Raw genomic sequence first — 22,560 nt, forward strand, 5'->3', positions numbered from 1 at the left:
GTGTACATTCCGGATGGCCGTTTTTAAACCAGCTAGAAAAGATAGTTCTGGAACTATCTTCCCGGCCGAAATATGGCGGCAGCTTCCATAGCCTCCTATGGGAGCTGCTGGAGAAGGGAGGTGGAAGGGTGTTCAGCAGCGTGTCTGCTAAACTTCCACCCCCTTACCTTTTCCTCTCCTCCCCTTGTTGGCTGTTTGCAATGGGAGGGGGCGGGAGCTAGTGTGCTAAGCTCCTCCCCGTCCCACCCCTTCCCACTGCTGGCAGCCAACAAAGAGTGGAGAGGGCACTGGAGCTTAGCACACTAGCTCCCACCCTGTCTCGCCCCCTCCTCTTGCCAAGAGCCGTCGAGGGGGCAGAGAGGGGGGAAGGCAGTTTAGCAGAGACTGTCTCCCCCCACCTGATGGTATCCCGGGCTCGGTGTATATTTGTTGAACCGGGCCGTCTGAATGACCACATGGACGAGTGATGCAGCCATGACTTGGTCACGGCTGACTCTTGTTCACGCGATTTTTGGTTGCGCTGTGGCTGTGACACGGCCACTCGAGAATCACTGCGCCCGTGTGAAAGAGCCCTTAGGTTGTAGCATGGCTGGCGGGCCACATAAAATGAGGCAGCGAGCTGGATTCGGCCTGCAGGCCTTGTGTTTGACACGTGTGTCTTCAGGATTTCCCAATCAACCGGAAAGGCAACGGTTAGATATAACACTGAAGCTTTCGACTCTTCCCGGGCTACCAGGATCTTGGTGGCAGCAGCTGGAGGACGTAGACTGCCAGCAATGGCGGAATCACCTCCCGTGCTCCGGAATAAAGTCGGTTCGGGAGAGAACACTTCTACCATTCATGAACCCCTAAGGTGGAATTAAAGAACAACCCAAAGCCATGGCATGGGTTAACGCCGGAATGGAAGTTATCTCTGGTTACTAGAGTAGAGCTCTCAGAAATTGTATCTGTTATGACAAAGCATGTGGCATCCAGAATATTGCCCGGTATTTTGGACCTAAGGCTGGATTCCCACGAACGTATATCGGCTCGGTTTTCACGCCGGGCCGATATACGTTGTCCTCATCTGCAGGGGGGGGGGGATGGAAGAGCCAGGAGCAGGAACTGAGCTCCCGCCCCCCCCCCTCTCTGCCTCCTCTCCACCCCTCTGCACTATTTGCAATGAAAGGAGGCGGGACAGGGGTGGGACTAAGTTCCTCGAATTAGCCCCGCCCCATCCCGCCTCCTTTCATTGCAAATAGTGCAGAGGGGAGGAGAGGAGGCAGAGAGGGGGCGGGAGCTTAGTTCCTGCTCCTGGCTCTTCCATGCCCCCCCCCCCCTGCAGATGAGGACGACGTATATCGGCTCGGCATGAAAACCGAGCCGATATACGTTCGTGTGAATGCAGCCTCAGGACGCGACGATTTTTGGGGGATTTTCATCTTCACTTTTCAAAAGCCATAACTGTTTTATTTCTCCATTGACACGGCCGTATGAGCGCTTGTTTTCGGATGGCGAGTTGTGGTCTTTATCGGCACCATTTTTGGGTACATATAATGTGTTGTAAAACTTTAGATTTTTTTGTAGGGCAGGAATTTTGTTTGTTTTTTTTCACATTAATCATACCGCATTAATGACATGATACGGTTTTCTGCAGGTTGGTAAAATTATGACAATACCAAAATTATATATATATTTTTTAGGTTTTTCGACTTTTGCACAATAGAAACCCTTTTATTGGAAAATAATTTTTTTTGTTTGTAAGTCCCATAACTTTTTTACTTTTTGTCAACGGAGCTCTGTGGGGCTTATTTATTGTAGTACAACAAAAAGCATGACAAGCTGACGTACAGCTGAGAACATATGACTAAAGGGGCGCTTCACCCCAGTAACGGAAGCCGCCACATCGGTAGGAGAGGAGTTTACTCATATTGTCGGTGGGGCTCCAGCCCAAGGATGTGCTTGTTATTGGGGGAGTCTCTGAATCATTGAAATGGAGAATGAGAGTAAGTGTGGAGGGAGGGATGTGAGTGGGGAACCACACAGACCCCAAACCTTGTCCAATGTGCCTGTGCATTAGCGCCCAGCCATGTATAAATTATATAATTATACGGAATTGACCAATTTCCCCCACATTAACACTGACGGATTTCTATGATCCATCCAGCGTAGTGTTATGACTTTCCTAGCTAAAAAGATAAGTACCTCTCTCAAAACTATTCTAATATGGTGCTGCCATATCTCCTCCTCGAGTATCCCGAAGAGGCATATTTCAGGGTTTGAAGGGAGAGGGGTTTTCCAAAACTTTCGAGAGGAGGTCCGTGACCTCTCCTAGAAGCCTCGAATAACGGGACACTTCCAAATCATGTGCCGAAAATCAGCGGAGTCCATTGGGCATCTGATGCACTTAGATGATGAAGATCTGCCCATTCTCTGCAGCCTCACTGGAGGAAGGTAGCGCTGATGTATAATATACAATTGTATCAGCTTGTTATTAGCCGCAGGAGTAACAAAAATAGAGGGGATGCTACTGTGTTTCCCCGAAAATAGGCCTACCCTGATTTTTTGGGGGGAAGTTGGGGGGAAGTTGAAATATAATCCCTACCCCGAAAATTAGCCCTAGCTACACTACATAAAAAAAAGATATACATTACCTAGCAGGCGCTGTTCAGGTCCCTCCCATTAGTCTTACTTGCATTTCTCAACCGCCGACAGAAGTTCACTTGCTGGTAATGGGTTTTGTAAACCCCGCCTCCAGCAAGTGATTGCTCTGATTGGTTCTCAAGCGCTGATCACTGCAGCACTCGAGAACCAATCAAAGCTATCACTTGCTGGAGGCGGGGTCTACAAACCCTGTTACCAGCAAGCGATCTTCTGTTGGCGGCTGAGGACTGCAAGCAAGCCTGCTGGAACTCCAGTGACCAACGGGAAGGGCCCGGATGGCGCTTGCTAGGTAAGCAACCCTCCGAAAATAAGACCCTGTGCCTCTTTTGGAGCAAAAATGAATATAAGACAGGGTCTTATTTTCAGAGAAACACAGTAGATCTTGGAAGGATTCCTCTGTCAGAGTTGGTATCGGTGTTTTCCAGGGAAGTATTGTTGGAGGTCTTTGATACGACTAGATGGGAGTACAATATGGATATGAGGTCCTGTGGTCCTGGGGTTGTAGTATACCTATCAGGGGGTAGTGTGATATAGAGGGTCCCGCAGATGGGAATGGTGTCTGCAGCGCAGGTCTGATTTGTAGGAATCTGAAGAAATCTCAACGAGGAAGTTTGTATTTAGCTTGTAGTTCAAAGGAGGAGAAAGTGTTACAAGTGTACAGACCACCCAGAGTTCCATAGTTTTCTCACCCGGAGGTGTCCTGGAGGGGGAGCAGTTCTGTCAGACCAGGGTTATGCCATAAGGGGACCTCGGCCACAATATCTGAAAATGTATCAATTGATTTAGATTGTTTGTAAACATTAACGGACAGTTTATGTATTGGGAGCGTTATACAAGTTAGTGAGGAGGGAGACTCCAACACCGGCCACAGATTGGGCATTTTTAGGAAATTGGCCAAATATGACTCCGAAGTAGAGAGGGGTCATCTCCCAGCCGGCATCTTAAGTGGACCGATTGGCCAGCAGTGCAATATACCGTGTTCCCCCGAAAATAAGACCCGGTCTTATATTAACTTTTTCCCCAACAGAGGCACAATGTCTTATTTTCGGAGGGTTTCTTATACTTACCTAACTGGCGCTGACCCGGTCCCTCTTGCTGCGCTCCGGCAGTCTTCCGTGTCGTCCTCAGCGCCAACAGAGCGCTCTCTTCCTGGTAACGTGGGTTGAATACGCCGCCTCCAGCAAGAGATTGCTGTGATTGGCTCAGGACCGCGGCCTCAGCCAATTACAGCCATTTAGTGAATGATATCATTCAGCCACGCTGAACCTGCCATGCCGCGAGGAATTGAAAGCCGCGGCATGTCAATTGTAGGGCAGTTTCCACTGGGGGTCTCTTCTCTCTATGGGGAGAGATGGCCGCAGCAGAATAAGCCGCTTTCAAAACCTGCGCCAAAACCCACGGGACGTAAGTTGCGAAATCTTGCGAAATTCCCATGTGGTCTTGCTGTGAACATTCCGTGAGATTTCCACCCCCTGTGAACCGAGTTTATGGCCGGCTTCCCACTGGCGTACACGTATTTGCACGCGCCCGAGCGCTGCCTATTTGCAAAATCAACTACGCTTTTTTGAGCGCACATCGGCGTATTTCCCTGCACTTTTTAGCGTGAGAAACACGGAAATGTGAACGAACCCAGTGAATTGAATGCGTATTGTGTGCAAATCCGTCCGTGTGAATCCGGTCTGACTGCGGATTTACAGGCAGGTTTTAGGCCTCATGTCCACGGGGAAAATCAGATCCGCTGCAGATTCTACATGTAGAATCTGCAGCGGGTCCCTCCTGCCCCGCGGACATGAGCGCCGAAAATAAGAATTTAAAAGTATTTACCATCCGGCGCGGGCGGAGAAGATCAGCTGTTCCTCACGGCCGGATCTTCATTTTCGGCCGGCGGATGAATTCCTGACGCCGGCGGCACGTCGCCGGCACGTCGCCGACGTGCCGCGCGCATGCGCCGGGCACATCCGCCGAGCCGAAGCAAGGAAGATGCAGCCGTGAGGAACAGCTGACCTTCCCCGCCCGCGCCGGATGGTAAATACTTTAAATTCCTATTTTAGGTCTCCCGCGGATCCGGACGGCTTCCATAGGCTTCAATAGAAGCCCGCGGGAGCCGTCCCCGCGGGAGACCCGCACGAAAATGGAGCATGGTCCGGATTTTTCCATGCTCCATTTTTTTTTAAATCCCTTTTATTGACGATCCGCGGGTATTTATCTACCCGCGGGAGATCCGCTGCGGATCTTAAATCATATTTTGCCCGTGGACATGAGCCCTTAAGCCATTTTCAATTCCGCACCGAAATCCACCGGTTCTGCTCGGTGGGCCGGCTGCCGAGGACCCCGCCGGCTGAGGAGGGGGCGGGAGGCTGTCCGTCCGGCTCTCCACCAATCAGGCGGGAGCCCGGGAGCCCGGCACCGCCCTGTTAACTCTTTCTGTACCCCTGTAGTAAAGTCGGGTGGGCGGGAGGACACAGCAGCTCTCCGCCCCTCACCGCTCTGTTCTTGTACATGATTGGAGCGTCAATTCTAAACGGGGCGGAGTCATAAAGCGATTTGACCGCGTGCGGCATATAAGAGCGGAGCGGGCGGAGTCAGTCGTCTGTCAGCGGAGAGTCGCTGCAGCTGCCGGAGGTCCCAGACAGAAGTCAGCGCAACCCCGGGCTGGTGAGTGCGGCGGCGTGCTTGGCTGTTATATAGTATAATGCCCTACTCGTGTGTAATATGTAGTATAACGGTGCAGTGCTGTTAGATAGTGTAATGCACAAATCTACGTATGAGTAATGCATTATTGTATAGAACAGACTACTGCCAATACAATACGAGATCTCAGTACTATCCAAGGGGCAGTGTTATAATGGGCAGTGGGCTGTTATATATGTAATCATATGGTATAACGGTGCTGCATGCTAATATATATATATATATATATATAGCTCTAGTAGTGTAATACTATATAATGTGCAGCTCCTGATGCATCTGCTCCCTACACTTCTCTAGCCCCCCACCAGTACTTGGGGTCTTTCTGTATTAGTTCACTAGGACCCCCTTTTTTTTTCTCTTCTCTTTTTCCTCCCACTTTCTAGACTTTGCTCTGTAGCTTCCCCCCCCCCCCCCCCCCCCCCCATCTTCCTACTGATGACCCCCATCCTCTGCTTTGTTGGGGTTGTGAGCAGGAAGAGGTTAAGCCTTGGCAGATCCTGTCATCTCATAAGTCTAATTGCCCCGTATTGGGCATGCTGCCCCAGCTGGCTCCTCTTAACCCATTAGTGTAGCCCCCCCCCCCCCCCACTCCTCCAGCATCATGAAGTCTCAGGAATGTCTTTGACTACTTGACAGCTGTTGGCTCTGTAGGGGTTAATGTACGCAGCACACGCTGTAGCCTCATGTCTACATGTGATGCAGTGTGGTGGCTTATAACGACCCTGGCCCCCTGACAAAGCTGCTGGCTGCAGTCTGGGGGGCCTCACCCCCAGTGGCTGTAGGGGTCCCCTTGCCATGTGGTCGTCCCGTCTCCTTGTGGCTGATGATTAGTCAGGATGGCTGACTCAGTTTCCAATGACAGCGATCTGTAACCCAGTTATGGGGGGATTCCCACTATTATAGCTTTTTTTTACCTAACGGGAGGCAGTCTGCCCCCGGCTGCATGTCACACAAATGGCGCAGGCTGCCACTCCAGTTATTGCAGAACTACAATACCCAGCATGCCTGGATAACAGCTGGAGATCTTGATACATTGTAACAAACCAGCAGCTGTGTGGCTGTTCCAGTTTTAAATCTTAACAATGTATATAAACTCCTCAACAACTTCACTCTCTGCTTGCTGTCATTGAATTGGAGCTGTAGTGACCTCCGGTGATGGATTTGCTGGTTCTGTATGGGGGTTGTTCTCAGCCGAGGGTCTCTTCCCGGTTCTGGTGCCGTTCTCATCTCGTCGGTGCCGGGTCCTGTTGTCCATATTTGCAGCGCTGCGGCCTCAGTTAGCGCTATATATAGCCGGGGGCCGCCGTTCTAGGAACCCTGATACAAACTATTAAAATAGTCTGTGTGTCAAGCGTGACCCTCATCAGGACTGTCATGGCGGACACGACCTGCGCTGACGTCAGACATGGAGATTCCGATGCTTCACTACTTGCACAACATTTTCTAAATGCCTTGCTTGTCTGACCAAGTACTCCAGTCACATCTAGAGCTGCGTTAACACTTCCTCTTGGCTGGTCGGTTATATGAGATGTATGCCTAGTATTACAGCCGCTCAGATAACTTGCTAGGGGAAGTTGGCAGAACTATGAATGCAGCTCTGGAGTAGCCTATGGGCACATTAATGCGTGATCCTGGGTCTGGGGTATCTGTCCCTGCTGCCCATGTGTCCTGGACAGAAGATGATGGGAGTTGTCCTTGACCTGCAGCTTGTGTTCCCACTGACGGACTACAACTCCCTTCAGTGCAATCAGATCTGAAGCCTGGGGGCTCTTCTGTCAGGACGTCCTTATGATGGATCGCTGTTCTTCATCGGACCTGATGTACAGCTTTACATATGGACTCCATCTAGAAGCAACTAACGGGATCATGACTGCAGCTCTGGATGTAACTGGAGTATAAAGCTCAGGACCAGCAAAGTAGTGGATTAACCTGTAGAATAGTTAGAAGTGGTGACGGATGGTATCAAAGGGGTTAAGCAGAACTCCTTAATGTAGTGACTCTTCCTTCACACATGGTGAAGCGGCACAGCATACCTCCGACCCTCACTTTGTCACATCTCCAGAGACTCTTGCATCCATATGTTACTCAGCACCTGTAGAAGTGAATGGCCCTTTAAGGGAGTTGAATAGAATTGGTGCTTTCACTGCTATCCTGGTGATGCTGCTGAGCCTACAGGTGTAGTTCCTGTGGTGCCCCCTAGAGTTCATCACTGTTAGTGACTTCTGGCTCTACAGTAAATGGTGGTGACATGTAGAACGCTGGTGTTTCCCAGCTTATTAGAACACCCCAGCAGGTCATGGCTTCAGGATTTCCTCAAGTGATCTAATTGGTGCCTCTTCCTATCTGATATCCTGAAAACATGACCTGCGGGGGTCCCTGAGGACTGGCGTCCGGGACCAATGCACTGATGTCAGGAAGACTACAAGATCTGCTAGCTGTCGGTGACTGGGGGACCCCTTCACATAAAGCTTATGCCATCTGGAGTTTGCTACAGTGTGTCAGTCTGGAGAACTGTCAGTTTTGGATGACTGAGGCCGCCAACAACTAACAGCCCTTCAGTTATGTGAGGGGTGCCAAGCGGGAGGGGATTTAAGGGGGTGTCTAGAGACTCAAAGTGACAACATAACTGTAATATAATAACTTATTACAAGCTGCAGCGACTTCCCGTGCCTCTGGATACCCCTTTAGGCTAACTTCACACGGGCAGTGCCATGTTGGGCTGTGATTGTGCTTGTCAACATGCCCTGTGCCCTGCAGATGCCAGGTGTCCTTGTATGAAATACATCACTTCAGGGAAGTAGCGATCCGCCGCAGAGTGTTTCCCATTGTGTTCAATAGAAAACATTGCATGCCCCTCGCGTTCTGTACGATGCTTTGTCAGCCCAATTATAAACAATTAGTAATGTAAGATTCCAAGGGAGCGCTCAAAGATGGGACATGCCACAGCTGAGGGTTTGTCACAATGTATCAGTCCTGTGTAAACTCTGCAGCACAAACCTCCTCCTGATAGATTGTTACAATGTATCAGCCTGAGCTATTTCTCTCTAGGATTGTCCAGACTGGGATACAAGAGTAACAAAACCTCAGTGAGAAGTATTGATTGTGTTTGCTACATATGAATGCAAACCAAACTGTTCCCATTCACTGACAGCAAGCAGATGTCTGGACATGGTGAAGATGTGAAGCAAAGACTTCATTAGTTAGAGCTGGACCAGCTGTTTCAGTACATGATACGGTGGATGTGTATTAAACGCTCTGTGCTGGTCTGGTACCTGGCACAGGATGCCATGTCTATAGCTCTATTGCTGCTGCTCAGTCTAGACATGTGTGGACTTGTCAGCTGGCATAGCAGGGGGCACAAGCTGAGCCACTGAAACTGCCAAGATAGAGACCTGATGTGGCAGTTCTGTCATCCCTGTGCCACCTCTTGCCTATGTATTCGGTGATCTCTACTGTAACTGACCCACTGTACACTGCTGATCACACTGCACTAAATGTAGTCTATTGCTCCCTGGTGTCAGCAATCTGAGGCTGCCTGCAGTTCTGAGACTGCCAGCTGCTGCACTTACAGATGCTTGAGATGCCCGTCTGCTGCTCAGTGAATGTGGGTTTGGGAAGACCTTCTTGTCGGCACCCTGAGCTTCCTGCTCTGGAGATCTGTGACTCTGTGCCAGGGGTGCTATTAAAAGCTGTAGAGTTGGCCGGGGTACAAGCAGTCACTACATGGGTCATGTTCTAGTGAGCAGAGCTGTCACTGACCCTTTATATAGCCCGGTAATGTGGGTTTATAGACTGGGTGCCCTCCTGTCATGGGTGTAATAGCAGGGACATCGGCCAGTGGTGCGCCAACCTCATTGCCAAGATGACCACCAGCTCACCAGGGTTAGGCCACTAAGTGACCCAGGCCTAGAGGTCACAATTGGTGACACCACAGCCTGTAGTCTTCCCTTGGGGCCCTTTTACACTGAATAACTGTAATTCCTGCAATCCAGTTTCTTCAGCCATAAAAAAAAACTATTGACCCGTGGAAACAGGAAGTTCTATGAAAAACTGCCTGATTACTGTGAATGGAGGTGGAAGAGGTCATGGCATGTGCTCCACCTCAATTTCATGAGTGATCATTGCTGAGATGAGTGTTGGCCACTTGGGCACCCCAAACAGCTGTCCCATGTAAAATGCCCCCTACCTTAAGGCCCTCTTACACGGCAGTTATAGTGCGACCCGTTCGAGCGATTTGAATAATTGCTTAGTGTAAATGTGTGCGACGAGCATTCAATGCTTCACTGTCAACTATTGCAGATCTCTCTTGGAGACCCCCAAATTATAGTCTGTCACTGCATGAAGTGTAAACAGGCAGTCGTCAATCTATAAATGACTGCCTGTTCACTATGAATGGAGGCGGGTGGGCAGAGCGATCTTCAGCCCGCTCCACTTCATTCACTGAGTGATCATTCCTGGGCTTTTACACAGGAACGATCAGGGCTGATGTGGGGGCTTCGGCGCCAGTCATGTAAAGGTCTCTACACCCCTGGCCTGGTAGCCCAAATTCCCATTGTGTCCCTGACAACTGGTTCGCAGCCACTGATCTCCTGCTGTTGCTCATTAAACCTTGGACTGACTGAGATCGGGGACTTTGCCCAGATAGCAGAGATGTCAGAGCTTCCAGCTGTTGCTTGTTGAAGTCCTGCTGTGAAACGTGTCAGATCAGTTTACAGGAGATGCTACTGTAGCCAACTAACGGCTTTTATATAGAATGATCGGTCAAAAAACCGATCACAAAGGCAAAAATGAACAAGTATCACTCGGCGAACGATCAATTCACTTTGCTCATATTTTTATGCAGACCTAAGTCATTCTTGACTTATTCACTAATCGGTGGATTAAATGCCAATCATTCATCCGTTCTCACTTACTAATGCAGTCAATGAGAATCTCATGTGATCGAGCCGACTCTGACATCAATGGCACATTCAAGAATAAATAGTTGGGTGTTAACTGACCCTTGTGTGCGGGACGTTTCTCAGGAGTCATACAAGATTGGACACTTCTCCAGTCACATCTGGAGCTGCATTTGCAATTCTGCATGTTTCCACTTGCCTTTTAAGGGTGACTGACTGACATCTTGTAGCACTGAATTGGCTGTAGACTAAGCTCAGTAACAGAATTGTAACTACAGCTCCAGAGTTGCCCAACTAAAGGTAACATCACTAGCTTGGTAGTGTAGACTATCTGAGTTCTGTGGTTTGACCTACAAATGCTATCTTGTCTGTCTCGATCCTTTTTTCTAGCACTGACCAGTCTTCCTCTTTACCCCACAGTGATACAAGAACCATGGCAAGCCAAGGAAGTGATGCCACCATCTCCAAAGCCCGCAGTGTCCTCACCTGGGAGCAAGTTGATCGTCTGAACAGTTTCCTCACAGAAGTGGTTCCCATCCACGGACGTGGAAACTTTCCCACCTTGAAGATCACTCTGAAGGACATTGTGCAGATGGTCCGCAGCCGACTGGAGGACGCCGGGATCAAAGTGAAAGACGTCCGGCTCAATGGCTCGGCTGCCAGCCATGTCTTGGTGAAGGACAACGGTCTTGGGTACAAAGACCTGGATTTGATTTTTGGGGTTACCATTTCCTCTGAGGCAGACTTTCAGCTTGTTAAAGATGTCGTCATTAGTCTACTCCTCAACTTCTTACCTGAGGGGGTCAACAAGGAGAAGATCAGCCCGGTGACTCTGAAAGAGGCCTATGTGCAGAAGCTGGTGAAGGTGTTCACAGATTCCGACCGCTGGAGTCTCATCTCCCTGTCCAACAATGACGGGAGGAACATTGAGCTTAAATTCGTCAACTCCATCCGCCGCCAGTTTGAGTTCAGTGTGGACTCTTTCCAGATCGTGCTTGATTCTCTGCTCTTCTACTACGACTGCTCGAAGAACCCCATGTCTGAGCACTTCCACCCCACCGTCATTGGGGAGAGCATGTTTGGGGACTTTGAAGCTGCCTTGGGCCACCTCCGAAACAAGCAGATCGCTACCAAAAACCCAGAGGAAATCCGAGGAGGTGGCCTGATGAAGTACAGCAATCTGCTGGTGCGGGACTTTAAGCCGGCGGACAAGGAGCAGATCAAGTCCCTGGAGCGCTACATGTGCTCCCGCTTCTTCATCGACTTCTCTGACATCTTTGAGCAGCAACGGAAACTGGAGTCTTATCTCCAAAATCACTTCATCGGGGAGGAGAAGAGCAAATATGATTACCTGATGATCCTTCGCAAGGTGGTGAACGAGAGCACGGTGTGCCTGATGGGACACGAGCGTAGACAGACTCTAAACCTCATCTCCCTGTTGGCCCTCAGGGTCCTTGCCGAGCAGAACATTATACCCAATGCCACAAATGTCACCTGCTACTACCAGCCCGCCCCATACGTCAGTGATGCCAACTTCAGCAACTACTACATCGCAAACACATCCGTCTCCTACAGTCAGTCCTACCCAACGTGGCTGCCATGCAGTTAGAAAAGACTACAAGAGTCCTCGGGGGTATTGGACCATTTATTATCTATTGAGCCTTCATTACTGGAATGCATCCAAGAGCCCACTCTACTGCAAAAGTATGTGCCCCCATGAGCCATTCTGAATGTACACAGCTGAGGTCTGATCATGAACCTTTTTCCAATCTGTAACCGCTAATACTGTGATCGTGTTCAACATTGAGCCGTGATTCTCTAATTGGTGACCTCCATCCTGTGGGACCCCCAATTGTCATGGAGGCCGCCTGACTTTTAAACTTTATCAGTGTTTTTGTTTGGACAAGCCCAATATTTTTAGCGAAAGGGGCTTGATCTAAGTTTTCTCCCCACCTTGGTGACTAGGGGTCTGGGAGCTACAATGAAAAATGAAGGAAAAAAGTTTAAAACAAAAAATTACCAAAAAGTGAATTTGTTTATTTATTAAAAACATAAAACAAAAAAAATTACAAAATGTAAAAAAAAAATGTGTTTAGTGTGTTGTGGGAGCGGTTCCTGTTTTCTATGCAAGTGTTTCTTTTTCTTTATCTTTCTTCTCTGGATGAAGTGCTATTTATGTTGTAGTTTGTCAGTTGGGGGTGGTTGTGCCTTATCGGCTGCGCCGTTTTGGTGAGAGCCTCTTGGTGGTTTGTCGCCTGCTGACCAGGTGTAAACAGTTTTTTGTGTTGTGGTTTTGGATTTAAGACTGCAATTACTTTTATTTTTGGGGGGTTTTTGTATATATTTTCCCCCCCTCCATTCACTGCAGCATCAGGTAATAAAAAGCAACATAAGCGTCAAGGAGTGTCGGCAGGTGAACTGCTTTACACACTGGGGGATGAAGTCATGGAGATCGCTTACTTTTCAGTCTTCATGCAGGGTCTCTTCAGGGTTAACTAGATTTGAGAATTTTTATCTCCAGTCACAACAAGAGCTGCAGTCACCACTCACACTCCCTATAAGCTGCATTGTGGGAGATGTGGAGTGTATGAACCAAAACTACAGGGTACACTCCACAATGCACCAGCAGAGCATGCTGTGAAGACTCTGAACTAGCAGGGGCTGCATAGAGAAGCTAATTAGAAATGGCACAATGCAGCTCTGGATGTGACTGGAGCACACTGAGGCATCTCATGACTACTTCAGGTGTCTTTTTTTGTAGCAGCCCTTTCCCACAGTTCACTGGAGAACGGGATGAGCTGCTGCCAGGAAGTGTTGTAGAGGGAGCCAGGCATGTGTTCATAGTCTAGGTGTTGTGCTGTTCCTCGTCTGGTGGGGGGATGTAGATGCAGTGCCTTATACCTGCAGCAGGTCCTGTCTCGGGTGTCTGTAAACTTTCCTCCATTACACAGTAGCGACACCTCTTTTTGTGCTATTCTTGCCAAATTGCTCAGTTTGCTGCTCAGGAAATTGTGATTACTTGTAATGCGAAATAAAAGCCTCCTTGACATATCTGCTGTCTTGTATTGTCTGTACTGTAACCCCACGAGCGCTGCGGATTCATCTATATCCTGCACAATGAAAAAGCAAATACCTGGTTACTGCCGCCTGAATAGATGATCCTCAGATGTACTGATCTGTCTTGTACTCCAGTCACTGCAAGAGCTGCATTCAAAATTCTGGTTGTTAAATTTACAACTCCAGTAGAGCAGCTCAGGTTAAGAATCTTCAGTTCTGTTATATGTAGAGGCGGAACGGTGAGTCCTGTGGAACTGATGCAGCTTGGTATGTGACTGGAGTAGAAGATCCTTGCATGAGACTGCTGTGTAGATGTCACTACCCTCGTGAAAAGCAGCTAGAATGGAGAGTCAACTCACAACTGTCACTCTGCTTGCTGTTAGGGAAAAACCTTCATGGCTTCAGTTACTCTCCTGCTGGCACCCTTGCCCATATGGCCCATAATGAAAGTGGCTGCTATATCTGGCAGTATTAAAGCAAACCTCTGGGTCGAGGCAAAGTTAGAGGGCAGCACCACTTCTCTGACTTCCTGCTATACACTGTGTTAGACACTAAATGCTGCTGTCACTGGCCACCACTACTCATGGGGGGGGCAGCACTGGCCAATTGAGGCAGCATGTAGTTTTATACTGGTGCGCATCGGGTAGTCGGAGAACCTGTTGGCCATCTTTGTCTCCTGGCCCGCAGGGTCGCTTTAACTCCTGCAGTCTTGGCAAGTATTTGTACAGCATATACTCAACAATTGGCTTATTGGCAGCCAAGTAGTTCCAGCTCCTCCTTGGGGTATCTGCTGATCACCAGGAGCCAAACCCACTAACTGTACTCGCCATGTTCAGGATTGTGAAAATGATTTACCTGGCCCATGGATGTCAGCTCCAGGACTGTGCCAGCTACCTCCTTGTGGTGGTAAATGGGCAGAACCTTCCTCTAAACATAAACTGGTGTCAGTTCACCGCATGCCCAAGACTCATCTTCTGGAGCAATCTGCCAAACAAAACCGGGAACCCTCACCAGAACTTAAAGGGCATTTTGTCCCCTGAAATCTTGTCCATGGTAGCTTGGCACCCTGGTCTCCCTCTGGCTGCTGCAGGGCATCTCTATAGATGGTAGCAGGGCATCTCTATAGATGGTAGCAGGGCATCTCTATAGATGGTAGCAGGGCATCTCTATAGATGGTAGCAGGGCATCTCTATAGATGGTAGCAGGGCATCTCTATAGATGGTAGCAGGGCATCTCTATAGATGGTAGCAGGGCATCTCTATAGATGGTAGCAGGGCATCTCTATAGATGGTAGCAGGGCATCTCTATAGATGGTAGCAGGGCATCTCTATAGATGGTAGCAGGGCATCTCTATAGATGGTAGCAGGGCATCTCTATAGATGGTAGCAGGGCATCTCTATAGATGGTAGCAATCAACATATGCCACTTATACAGGGTATGATCAAAAAGCCAGATCAGCGTTAGATCTCCATACTGGTGTCCTACATTGCAATAATGGCCTACTTGAATAGAAAGGCATGGATGTGCTACTCAATGGTATGATGCATGGGCCCCTAAGGGCCCTGGAACATGGATGTCAAACTTTGTTTTGTGGACCCTGTAGGAGGGAGAGGATTAAAGCCAACTAAAGTTGAAGACTAACATGTGAGAAGCAGAAATCCCTTTTGCATCTAAGTCCTGTGGGACTGCTGCTATGACTGAAGTAAGGAGCCGTTTAGGGCGGGCGCTGTCACTGGCGCTTCACTGTTCAGCAGGCCACAAAATTTGGTGCTCATGCATGTTTACTAGTAAGAGTGCAACCTGATCGGACAACACAAATCTCTGCATGAATCTGTGGGTTGGATCTGTGGGCATTCCAGGGACTCAACATAGCGGCACCTGAATCTCCTGGGTATGGTCAGCCCCTATCCCAGCAGAAGACCACTTCAACTATGCTTTCCTTCAGTCATGGTGGCAGTCCTGCAGGACTTGGCGATGTGGGCAATGGCTTCCTGCTTTTTACATGCTACTGTTAAACTTGCAATTGGGTTTGACATTTACAGGGACCACACACCATACCATCATGTAGGGCATCCATGCCTTACTATGCAAGTAAGTTTCACTATAGGAGCCCAGTATGGAAATACAGCGCTGGATCGGTCCCTACCTTGGCCCTGTAGATCAGGTAGATGTGCTAGTCAGAGCTGGTGACAGATGACTACGCTCCTCAGCCTTGTTCTAGCATCTCGGGGGTCACAATCCTGACCCCTATATCTTGTTAATCTGGGATGAGCCAGGAATAGTCCAAATATTGGATTAGTGGGCATTGCTGGGTATGGAGCAGCTTCTGGTGTAGGAGGCACAGTAGAGGCTTGTGTGCCCTTTGTTAGTGATTACATGATGGCTGGTAGACTGTGTTCCTGGCTGACCTCCTGCGCGGCCGGTGATGGGGCAGGTCAGGGTGTACGCTGACCCAGGATCTGGTGCCAACTTTATTTCTCACCCAGTGTTTATTATAAAGGGACTTTGCACTGCTCACAACTGCAGCGCATGCCCGCTCTGGGGGGTTGTGCCTTTACGAAGAATAAATGCCGGTATTGAAAATAAAGTTTTTGTGGGCCCCCTTTTTACTCTCTGCCAGTAGTGATAGAGAACGTGCTTGCTGATCTTATACTGATCTGAAGTTAAAGCCTGTCTCTATACTCTAGGTACTATTCTGTCACACCCACTCTAGTCACAGCCAGAGCTGCAACAAATAATCGTGATGGTTTCTTCATGCCTCAAGCACAACCTCTATAATTATCTGCTGCTCTTTTTCTCCTCCATTGCCTCATACAGGCCCTTTTTAGAGGTGTTTTCAAGTTATCCCTGCCCCTATTAATTCTGAGTTAATAGCGGGTTGTCCTGTTCAGGACCACCTTCTCTGGGACAGAGTTGCGATCAGTTATAAGGGACGGTTCGCACAGCACAGAATATTCTACAGCAGTGTTGTGCAATATGCCATCCTGTGGAATATTCGGCACAAAAATCTGCACTGGTACGGTGCCGGATATAACATGGCAGAACCCTGCGGCAATGCCGCTTCAAAAGTTTTAGCTGCGGAATTCCGGGGTGGCATATTCTGTCCCATATGAACGCTGCCATGTAGAGCAGGACTTGTCCTGTATTACCTAGATAACCTATTGAGATGAATGGGTACTGTGTAATACTTCATGTCTCCTGCGGGGGTGCTACAGGGAATTTAGGTTGTTTACAATGCCCAATCCATGTGGATTTCTTCCTGTGGATCCTGCCTACAGTGCCTGTATAACGTGAGGACCTATGTAGTGGCCAAACCCGCGTGTGGAATGTCCGACACGGATGACTCGTCAATAAGTCAGCACATCACTTTTTTTCCGTACATGGATTAAAAATCCACGCCATAAAGCTATGGCTTTAATTCCTATTAAAAGTAATGGAATGCAGAGTTCACCTAAAATCTGCTGCAAAAATCCATCATGTGAACATACCCTTACTACGGGATCTCCCCACCGATTACAGCTGATCAAGGGGGCAGTTAGTGATCCGCTTATTAGTAAGGGATCTAATATACATACAGTTCAGCCTGCTGTGGTGCGGTTTGCTATCAAAACAACTCTGCCCTCATGTGTATGTACTGTGTAATTACACGCTGTGCCTCACACTCACTCGTCATTACCATAGCATCTACAGGGATTATAAAAGCTGTTTAAAAGAAAATCTGTCTGTTGCCCATAGCAACCAATCACAGCACAGCTTTCATTTCTTATACTGCTGAGGTAAAATGAAAGCTGTGCTGTGATTGGTTGCTATGGGCAACAAGGAGTTTCTTCTCGATGGCTTTCAGAAGGTTGTGGTGGCGGGCATTCTGTGGTCCATCCTGTACAACAAACTTCATTGAAAGTTGTTTACTTGGAAATATTTTGATTAGATCTGCTAAGAGAAGCCTGCAGAGTGTCTACAAAAGGAGGTCAGTGGGGCGACACGCAAAGGGACCGCCATACTGGTTTGTCCGGAGTATTGTGTATTCAAAGTATCTGATGGCTGTACATAATAACTAGGGTTCCTAATGCCACTGAATACTTTTCTCAGCATGGAGATATATATCACGCACGCAGGAGCTGACATACCCAACTTCACCCGAGGTAATGTGAAGGAGCCCTTAGTGATGAGTCATTCAGGGAGGGCTCTCACATTTAAATATACTTTACATATACCGATGTGAGGTAGAGTCTCCTCAGTATATACACAGAGAGGGGTGAGGTAGATCCTCCTCAGTATATACACAGAGAGGGGTGAGGTAGATTCTCCTCAGTATATACACACACGGAGGTGAGGTAGATCCTCCTCAGTATATACACAGGGAGGTGAGGTAGATCCTCCTCAGTATATACACACGGAGGTGAGGTAGATTCTCCTCAGTATATATACAGAGAGGGGTGAGGTAGATTCTCCTCAGTATATATACAGAGAGGGGTGAGGTAGATCCTCCTCAGTATATACACAGGGAGGTGAGGTAGATCCTCCTCAGTATATACCGTACACACGGAGGTGAGGTAGATTCTCCTCAGTATATATACAGAGAGGGGTGAGGTAGATTCTCCTCAGTATATACACTTAGAGATGAGGTAGATCCTCCTCAGTATATATACAGAGAGGGGTGAGGTAGATCCTCCTCAGTATATACACAGAGAGGGGTGAGGTAGATCCTCCTCAGTATATACACACGGAGGTGAGGTAGATCCTCCTCAGTATATACACACGGAGGTGAGGTAGATCCTCCTCAGTATATACACATAGAGGTGAGGCAGATTTTTTTTTTTGTTAGTTTTTACACTTCAAATTGAATAATCAGGTTGTGACCCCTTTACTTTTCCTTCTTAGTACTTAAAGAATGGTCGTGCCAAATTTCACGCTTGTACAACATCGGGAAGTTAGAGAATTAGTGGTGAGTCAGTCAGTGAGGGCTTTCGCATATATGCATGCATGCATGCATGTATATATATATGTATATATATATATATATATGCACACGCACGCACGCACGCAGACAGACAGCTGTCTGTCTGTCTGTCTGACTGACTGACTCCCTGACTCCCTCCGTCTTCCTCCTACTCGTCTCCTTCGATGTAACAGCTGAATTATGACTGCAGACTGGACTAGAAGAACTTACAAAACATCAGAATTACAGGTGCAGCTTTAGATGTGACTGGAGTATAAGGCAGTCGCAGTTGAACCCCCCATAACTGATGTTTAATGACAGAAATGCAAAACATTTTACTGCACAACATCAAAAATGTTCCCCCCATCAGTGGTGTCCGTGTGGCCCCCGTTGTCACCGGACACACATGGAGTCGGGAGTCAGCTTCCTGCCATACACCTTGTAGCGGATCACGACTGACTGATGCAAAGGCTTCTGGGATGCCGCTGATTATGGTGGCTGGGGGGGGGGGGGGGGGGGTGGCGCCATGTAGACTCTAACAAGGTGTAAGGTTCGGGGAACATGGAGGCCAAGGAAGAAGTCACTATCGTCACCGCCTGCTCGGCCGATCCATCCGCTTGGTAGAAGCCGCATCTCATGGACAAAGAAGGCCGTACAGCTTCCTACAGCTTATAGCGCAAAACCCATCCACCGTGGCGGAGTCTCCCGTACGCTCCATGTAGTCCGCTGGTTCCCCTCCCCTGGATTCTGACATTACGTTTGTTAACTGCGCGCGAAAGATGGACGGCGACTTCACCACTAAACACTAAGGCTGGGTTCACACAGGGCGGATTTGCCACTGTTTTGCCGCGGCAAATCCGCCCGCGGCCGCTAATCTCGGGATTAGACAGAAATCTCGTCCACACGGGACGGCCAATCCGCTGCGGTAAGTCCGGCTGAAACCGCGGCTGCGGCAGCCGCGGTTTCAAAAGATGGAGCATGTCTATTTACTTTTACTTTTTTGTTTACTTCCGTCGCGGCCGCGCTCTCCTCTATGGGAGCACCGGCCACAACGGAAAAGCGAGCGGCCGGACCGCTTTAAAGCCGACGCAGCTTCTTCCGCGGCGGTTCTCCCGGCGGAAATCTCGCGATTTTTGCTGCCGCCAAACCGCGGGATTTCCGGCGGGAATACGCCCAGTTTAAACCCAGCCTAAAGACTCCATGCAACCAGCGGTATCCATTACAGCCTGCAGACTCTCGCAGGAAGAACGTCGCCGCATTTTGCCGTCCGGTTTCATCGCCGGTAACAATTTCAGTCGGTAGGGACAACACCACAAACATTTGCGCAGACTCTTCCACACAGCCGGCGGCGGGACGTCCAATTCTCTGCTTGCTTTGTCAGTGGATTTCTAAGGACTTCCTTTGAACGTTGCCCGGACGCGCTCCGCTGTTTCCACGGGCGGATGGACAGATAAATTTCACTTGCAGTTGTAAAACTGGTCCTTAAATTTGGAGCACTGCTTACGACTTGTACGTAAAAATCAAGGACAGAAAACGCTCTCCTGTCTTCGCCGGCAGCCATTTTGTCTCATATCCCCCTAGCGACGATGGAGGTATAAGGAGGCATTACTTGCAAACCAGGGGAGTAACCCGTTACATACAGCATCTGATGGCGCTCCGTGTGCCGCCATACATGTGCGCGAGGCCTACGATTATACCCACAGGTCCCTCGCCATAACGTCATGTCCCCGGCAGCCATTTATAAGCGAGCCGTGGCAGCCATCTTGGCTGCGTATTAGGCTCTATACCTTTAATTGGAGCCTTCCGTGTCAGCCCTGCGTGTGTGCTAGGACGTACGTCACATCACCTTTACGAAGGTTCAGCCTGGGGCGCTGCTGCGAGGAGTAAATACAGTCTATTTGTGGTGCGGCCTCGTGTTTTCTTTCTTGGCCGAGTTTAAAATCCACAAAAGATTATAAGAAGATCGTTCAAACAAAGCCCCACCCACCGCGTCTGCCTTCTCAATGACTTTCCGATGGCGTAAACCAGCATGGAAAGTGCGAGCCTGTGCCAGCATCCCTGCCAGGCCCCCGGTGTGGAGAGGGCACAGGAGTTGGCACCGCATTATAACTACTAGTATTACATGGATGTTCAGTCACTTTATAAATACTCATTTTACCAGTCTTATACTCCAGTCACATCCAGAGCTGCAGGCCGCCACTTGGAAATCCTCCCTTGTACAATGACAAATACATGTGATCCCATAAGGCACTGCCTTCCGCTTAGATTGCAAGTGTTTTCTATCGGTCTCATCTCCCGCAATGCAAGTGAATGTAAGATACTAGGATTGTAAGTGCAGCTCTGGATGTGACTGGAGTATAACACAAACATAAAACTGACGTGATGTAGGACAGTAAACGTGTCGCTTCGCTGTGTTTTTCCCATCTTTCATTCGGTTCACAAATGCTTTGACTTATTTTGCCCTGATCCTAAACTACTTTGGTCGTCTGCAGCGCCCACTATGGAATTTGGCTTTAAATAGATGCAGCTTTAGATGTGACTGGTGTATATAGCATGATGTAATTTAGTGGTCTTAAACCTGTAACTCTACTTAAAGTTGTGAAACTAAAATTCACAAACTATCTTATACTCCAATCACAGCCAAAGCTGCATCCACAATGTCCATCGCATACCCTACATGTAATCTGTGCACAGGGGCGGAGTAGGTAAGAGGGTCCTCCACCACCCTATAAGTAGCTGTTGCCAATGGTTAATAGAAAGACTACAGGGGTGGATGTGAAGAGCTATTGGAGACCAATGGCCACATATACAGTTTTGCCCGGGGGTCTTCTTCTGTCTGTGCCCACCCATGGGAACGGAGCTGGGATCTCATCGTGCGTTATTAGTGGTTGCTTTCAACATCTCCCACAATGCACCACAGCACAGCCTGCTCTGCATACGCACCCAACCAGCAGCAGGCAGATATAGAATGGGTTTAATCCTCTAAATGCAGCTCTGGATGTGACTAGAGTATAAGACACCTCCAGAAACCTCTGGAGGACCTGAGTGATCTGGGTTTGCTGTTCTCACAGGTGACCCAAGGGCATCGGCTTCGCTGCGAATCTCCAGAGTAACTGAGACGCTTTTAATTAAATAATCCTTTAAGTGCAAAATCAAGGAAAATAACAAACCTGGTGAAGAGGACGAAGCCAAATGTGAGGCCCGCTCACCGCTATCTCGCTGCTCCGGCCCGCTGGCAGCCCCATTGTTGAATGTAGATTAGAACATAGAAGAGAACAACAATCATAGTGGCAAAATGACTGATATCACAGGGTCACTGAGATGAGGGGCCACCGGTCGGGTCTCCTTATACCTCTTAAAGGGGAACTCCACTCACAAGGACCCGCCGTGCCGTCGGGGATCTGATGGAGAACCCTCAGACGTGATCTAGAGTAGTATACAGTATACGGCGTGTGGATCTCGTATCTGATCACTGTGGCATCATATTTAGTGTCGGGCGATCGCTGAAATGATCGGATCAGGAGGGCCGACCTTACATCAAATAATAATTGTGAATCGAGACTCCCGATTCCAACTTTCATTAGAAGCAATGGGAGTAAAAACGGGGGTCTCTAATTTGGCCTCCAAAATGTTCCCCTGAGCAACACGAGGTGGTGCTGGTGGCGACAACAGCCGCTAAGCACCGCAGCGGCCGGTCCCAGGTTCAAATCCCCATTAAGGTCAGATTCAAACCTAGAACTCCAGCAGTGCCGAGCAGAAGGCGATTTTTGCTAAAAATTGGGATGGGATGGTCCGATCCAATTGAGCAAACATCAACCAAATTTTGTCGCCCAGCCAATCATGATGAGCAACACTAATTATATTCCTATTATATTCAGTGATGTCAGTAATAGGGAGCGTCGCTGTGACAACATTCTCACCCCTACTGCAGAGATACAGAATGGTTTCATACTTGTGCCTTGTCTGATGGGACTAGAATCTACACTCATTGTCAGCTCCAATCCCTCCCCTAGAAGTTGTCAGAGGGATGAAACTTTATTAGTGTGATTGTAACGATATAAGTGATCAGAGCAAAAGGATAGTTTATTGTGGAGAACTGACCCCTTGTAGGGAGGCTCTGGTACCCTGTTGTACCGCCACTAGCTTGGATACAAGATGTGATACTGGTGGGCATGGAGGCTCTAGTACCCTGTTGTACCGCCTCTAGCTTGGATACAAGATGTGATACGGGGCATGGAGGCTCTAGTACCCTGTTGTACCGCCTTTAGCTTGGATACAAGATGTGATACGGGGCATGGAGGCTCTAGTACCCTGTTGTACCGCCTTTAGCTT

General features: G+C 48.7%; 1 protein-coding gene across 1 annotated transcript; it reads left to right on the plus strand.

Moving 5' to 3' along the window:
- Window positions 1–5,242: 5,242 nt before the first annotated feature.
- Window positions 5,243–13,283, plus strand: LOC136625200 (terminal nucleotidyltransferase 5C-like). Its single transcript, XM_066599224.1, has 2 exons — window positions 5,243–5,298; window positions 10,653–13,283. The coding sequence occupies exon 2, from the start codon at window positions 10,666–10,668 to the stop codon at window positions 11,839–11,841; it is 1,176 nt and encodes a 391-aa protein (XP_066455321.1). The 5' UTR covers window positions 5,243–5,298; window positions 10,653–10,665; the 3' UTR covers window positions 11,842–13,283.
- The last annotated feature ends 9,277 nt before the right edge of the window (window positions 13,284–22,560 follow it).

The sequence above is a fragment of the Eleutherodactylus coqui genome, chromosome 4 (assembly GCF_035609145.1).
Source record: "Eleutherodactylus coqui strain aEleCoq1 chromosome 4, aEleCoq1.hap1, whole genome shotgun sequence".
Classification (NCBI taxonomy): domain Eukaryota; kingdom Metazoa; phylum Chordata; class Amphibia; order Anura; family Eleutherodactylidae; genus Eleutherodactylus; species Eleutherodactylus coqui.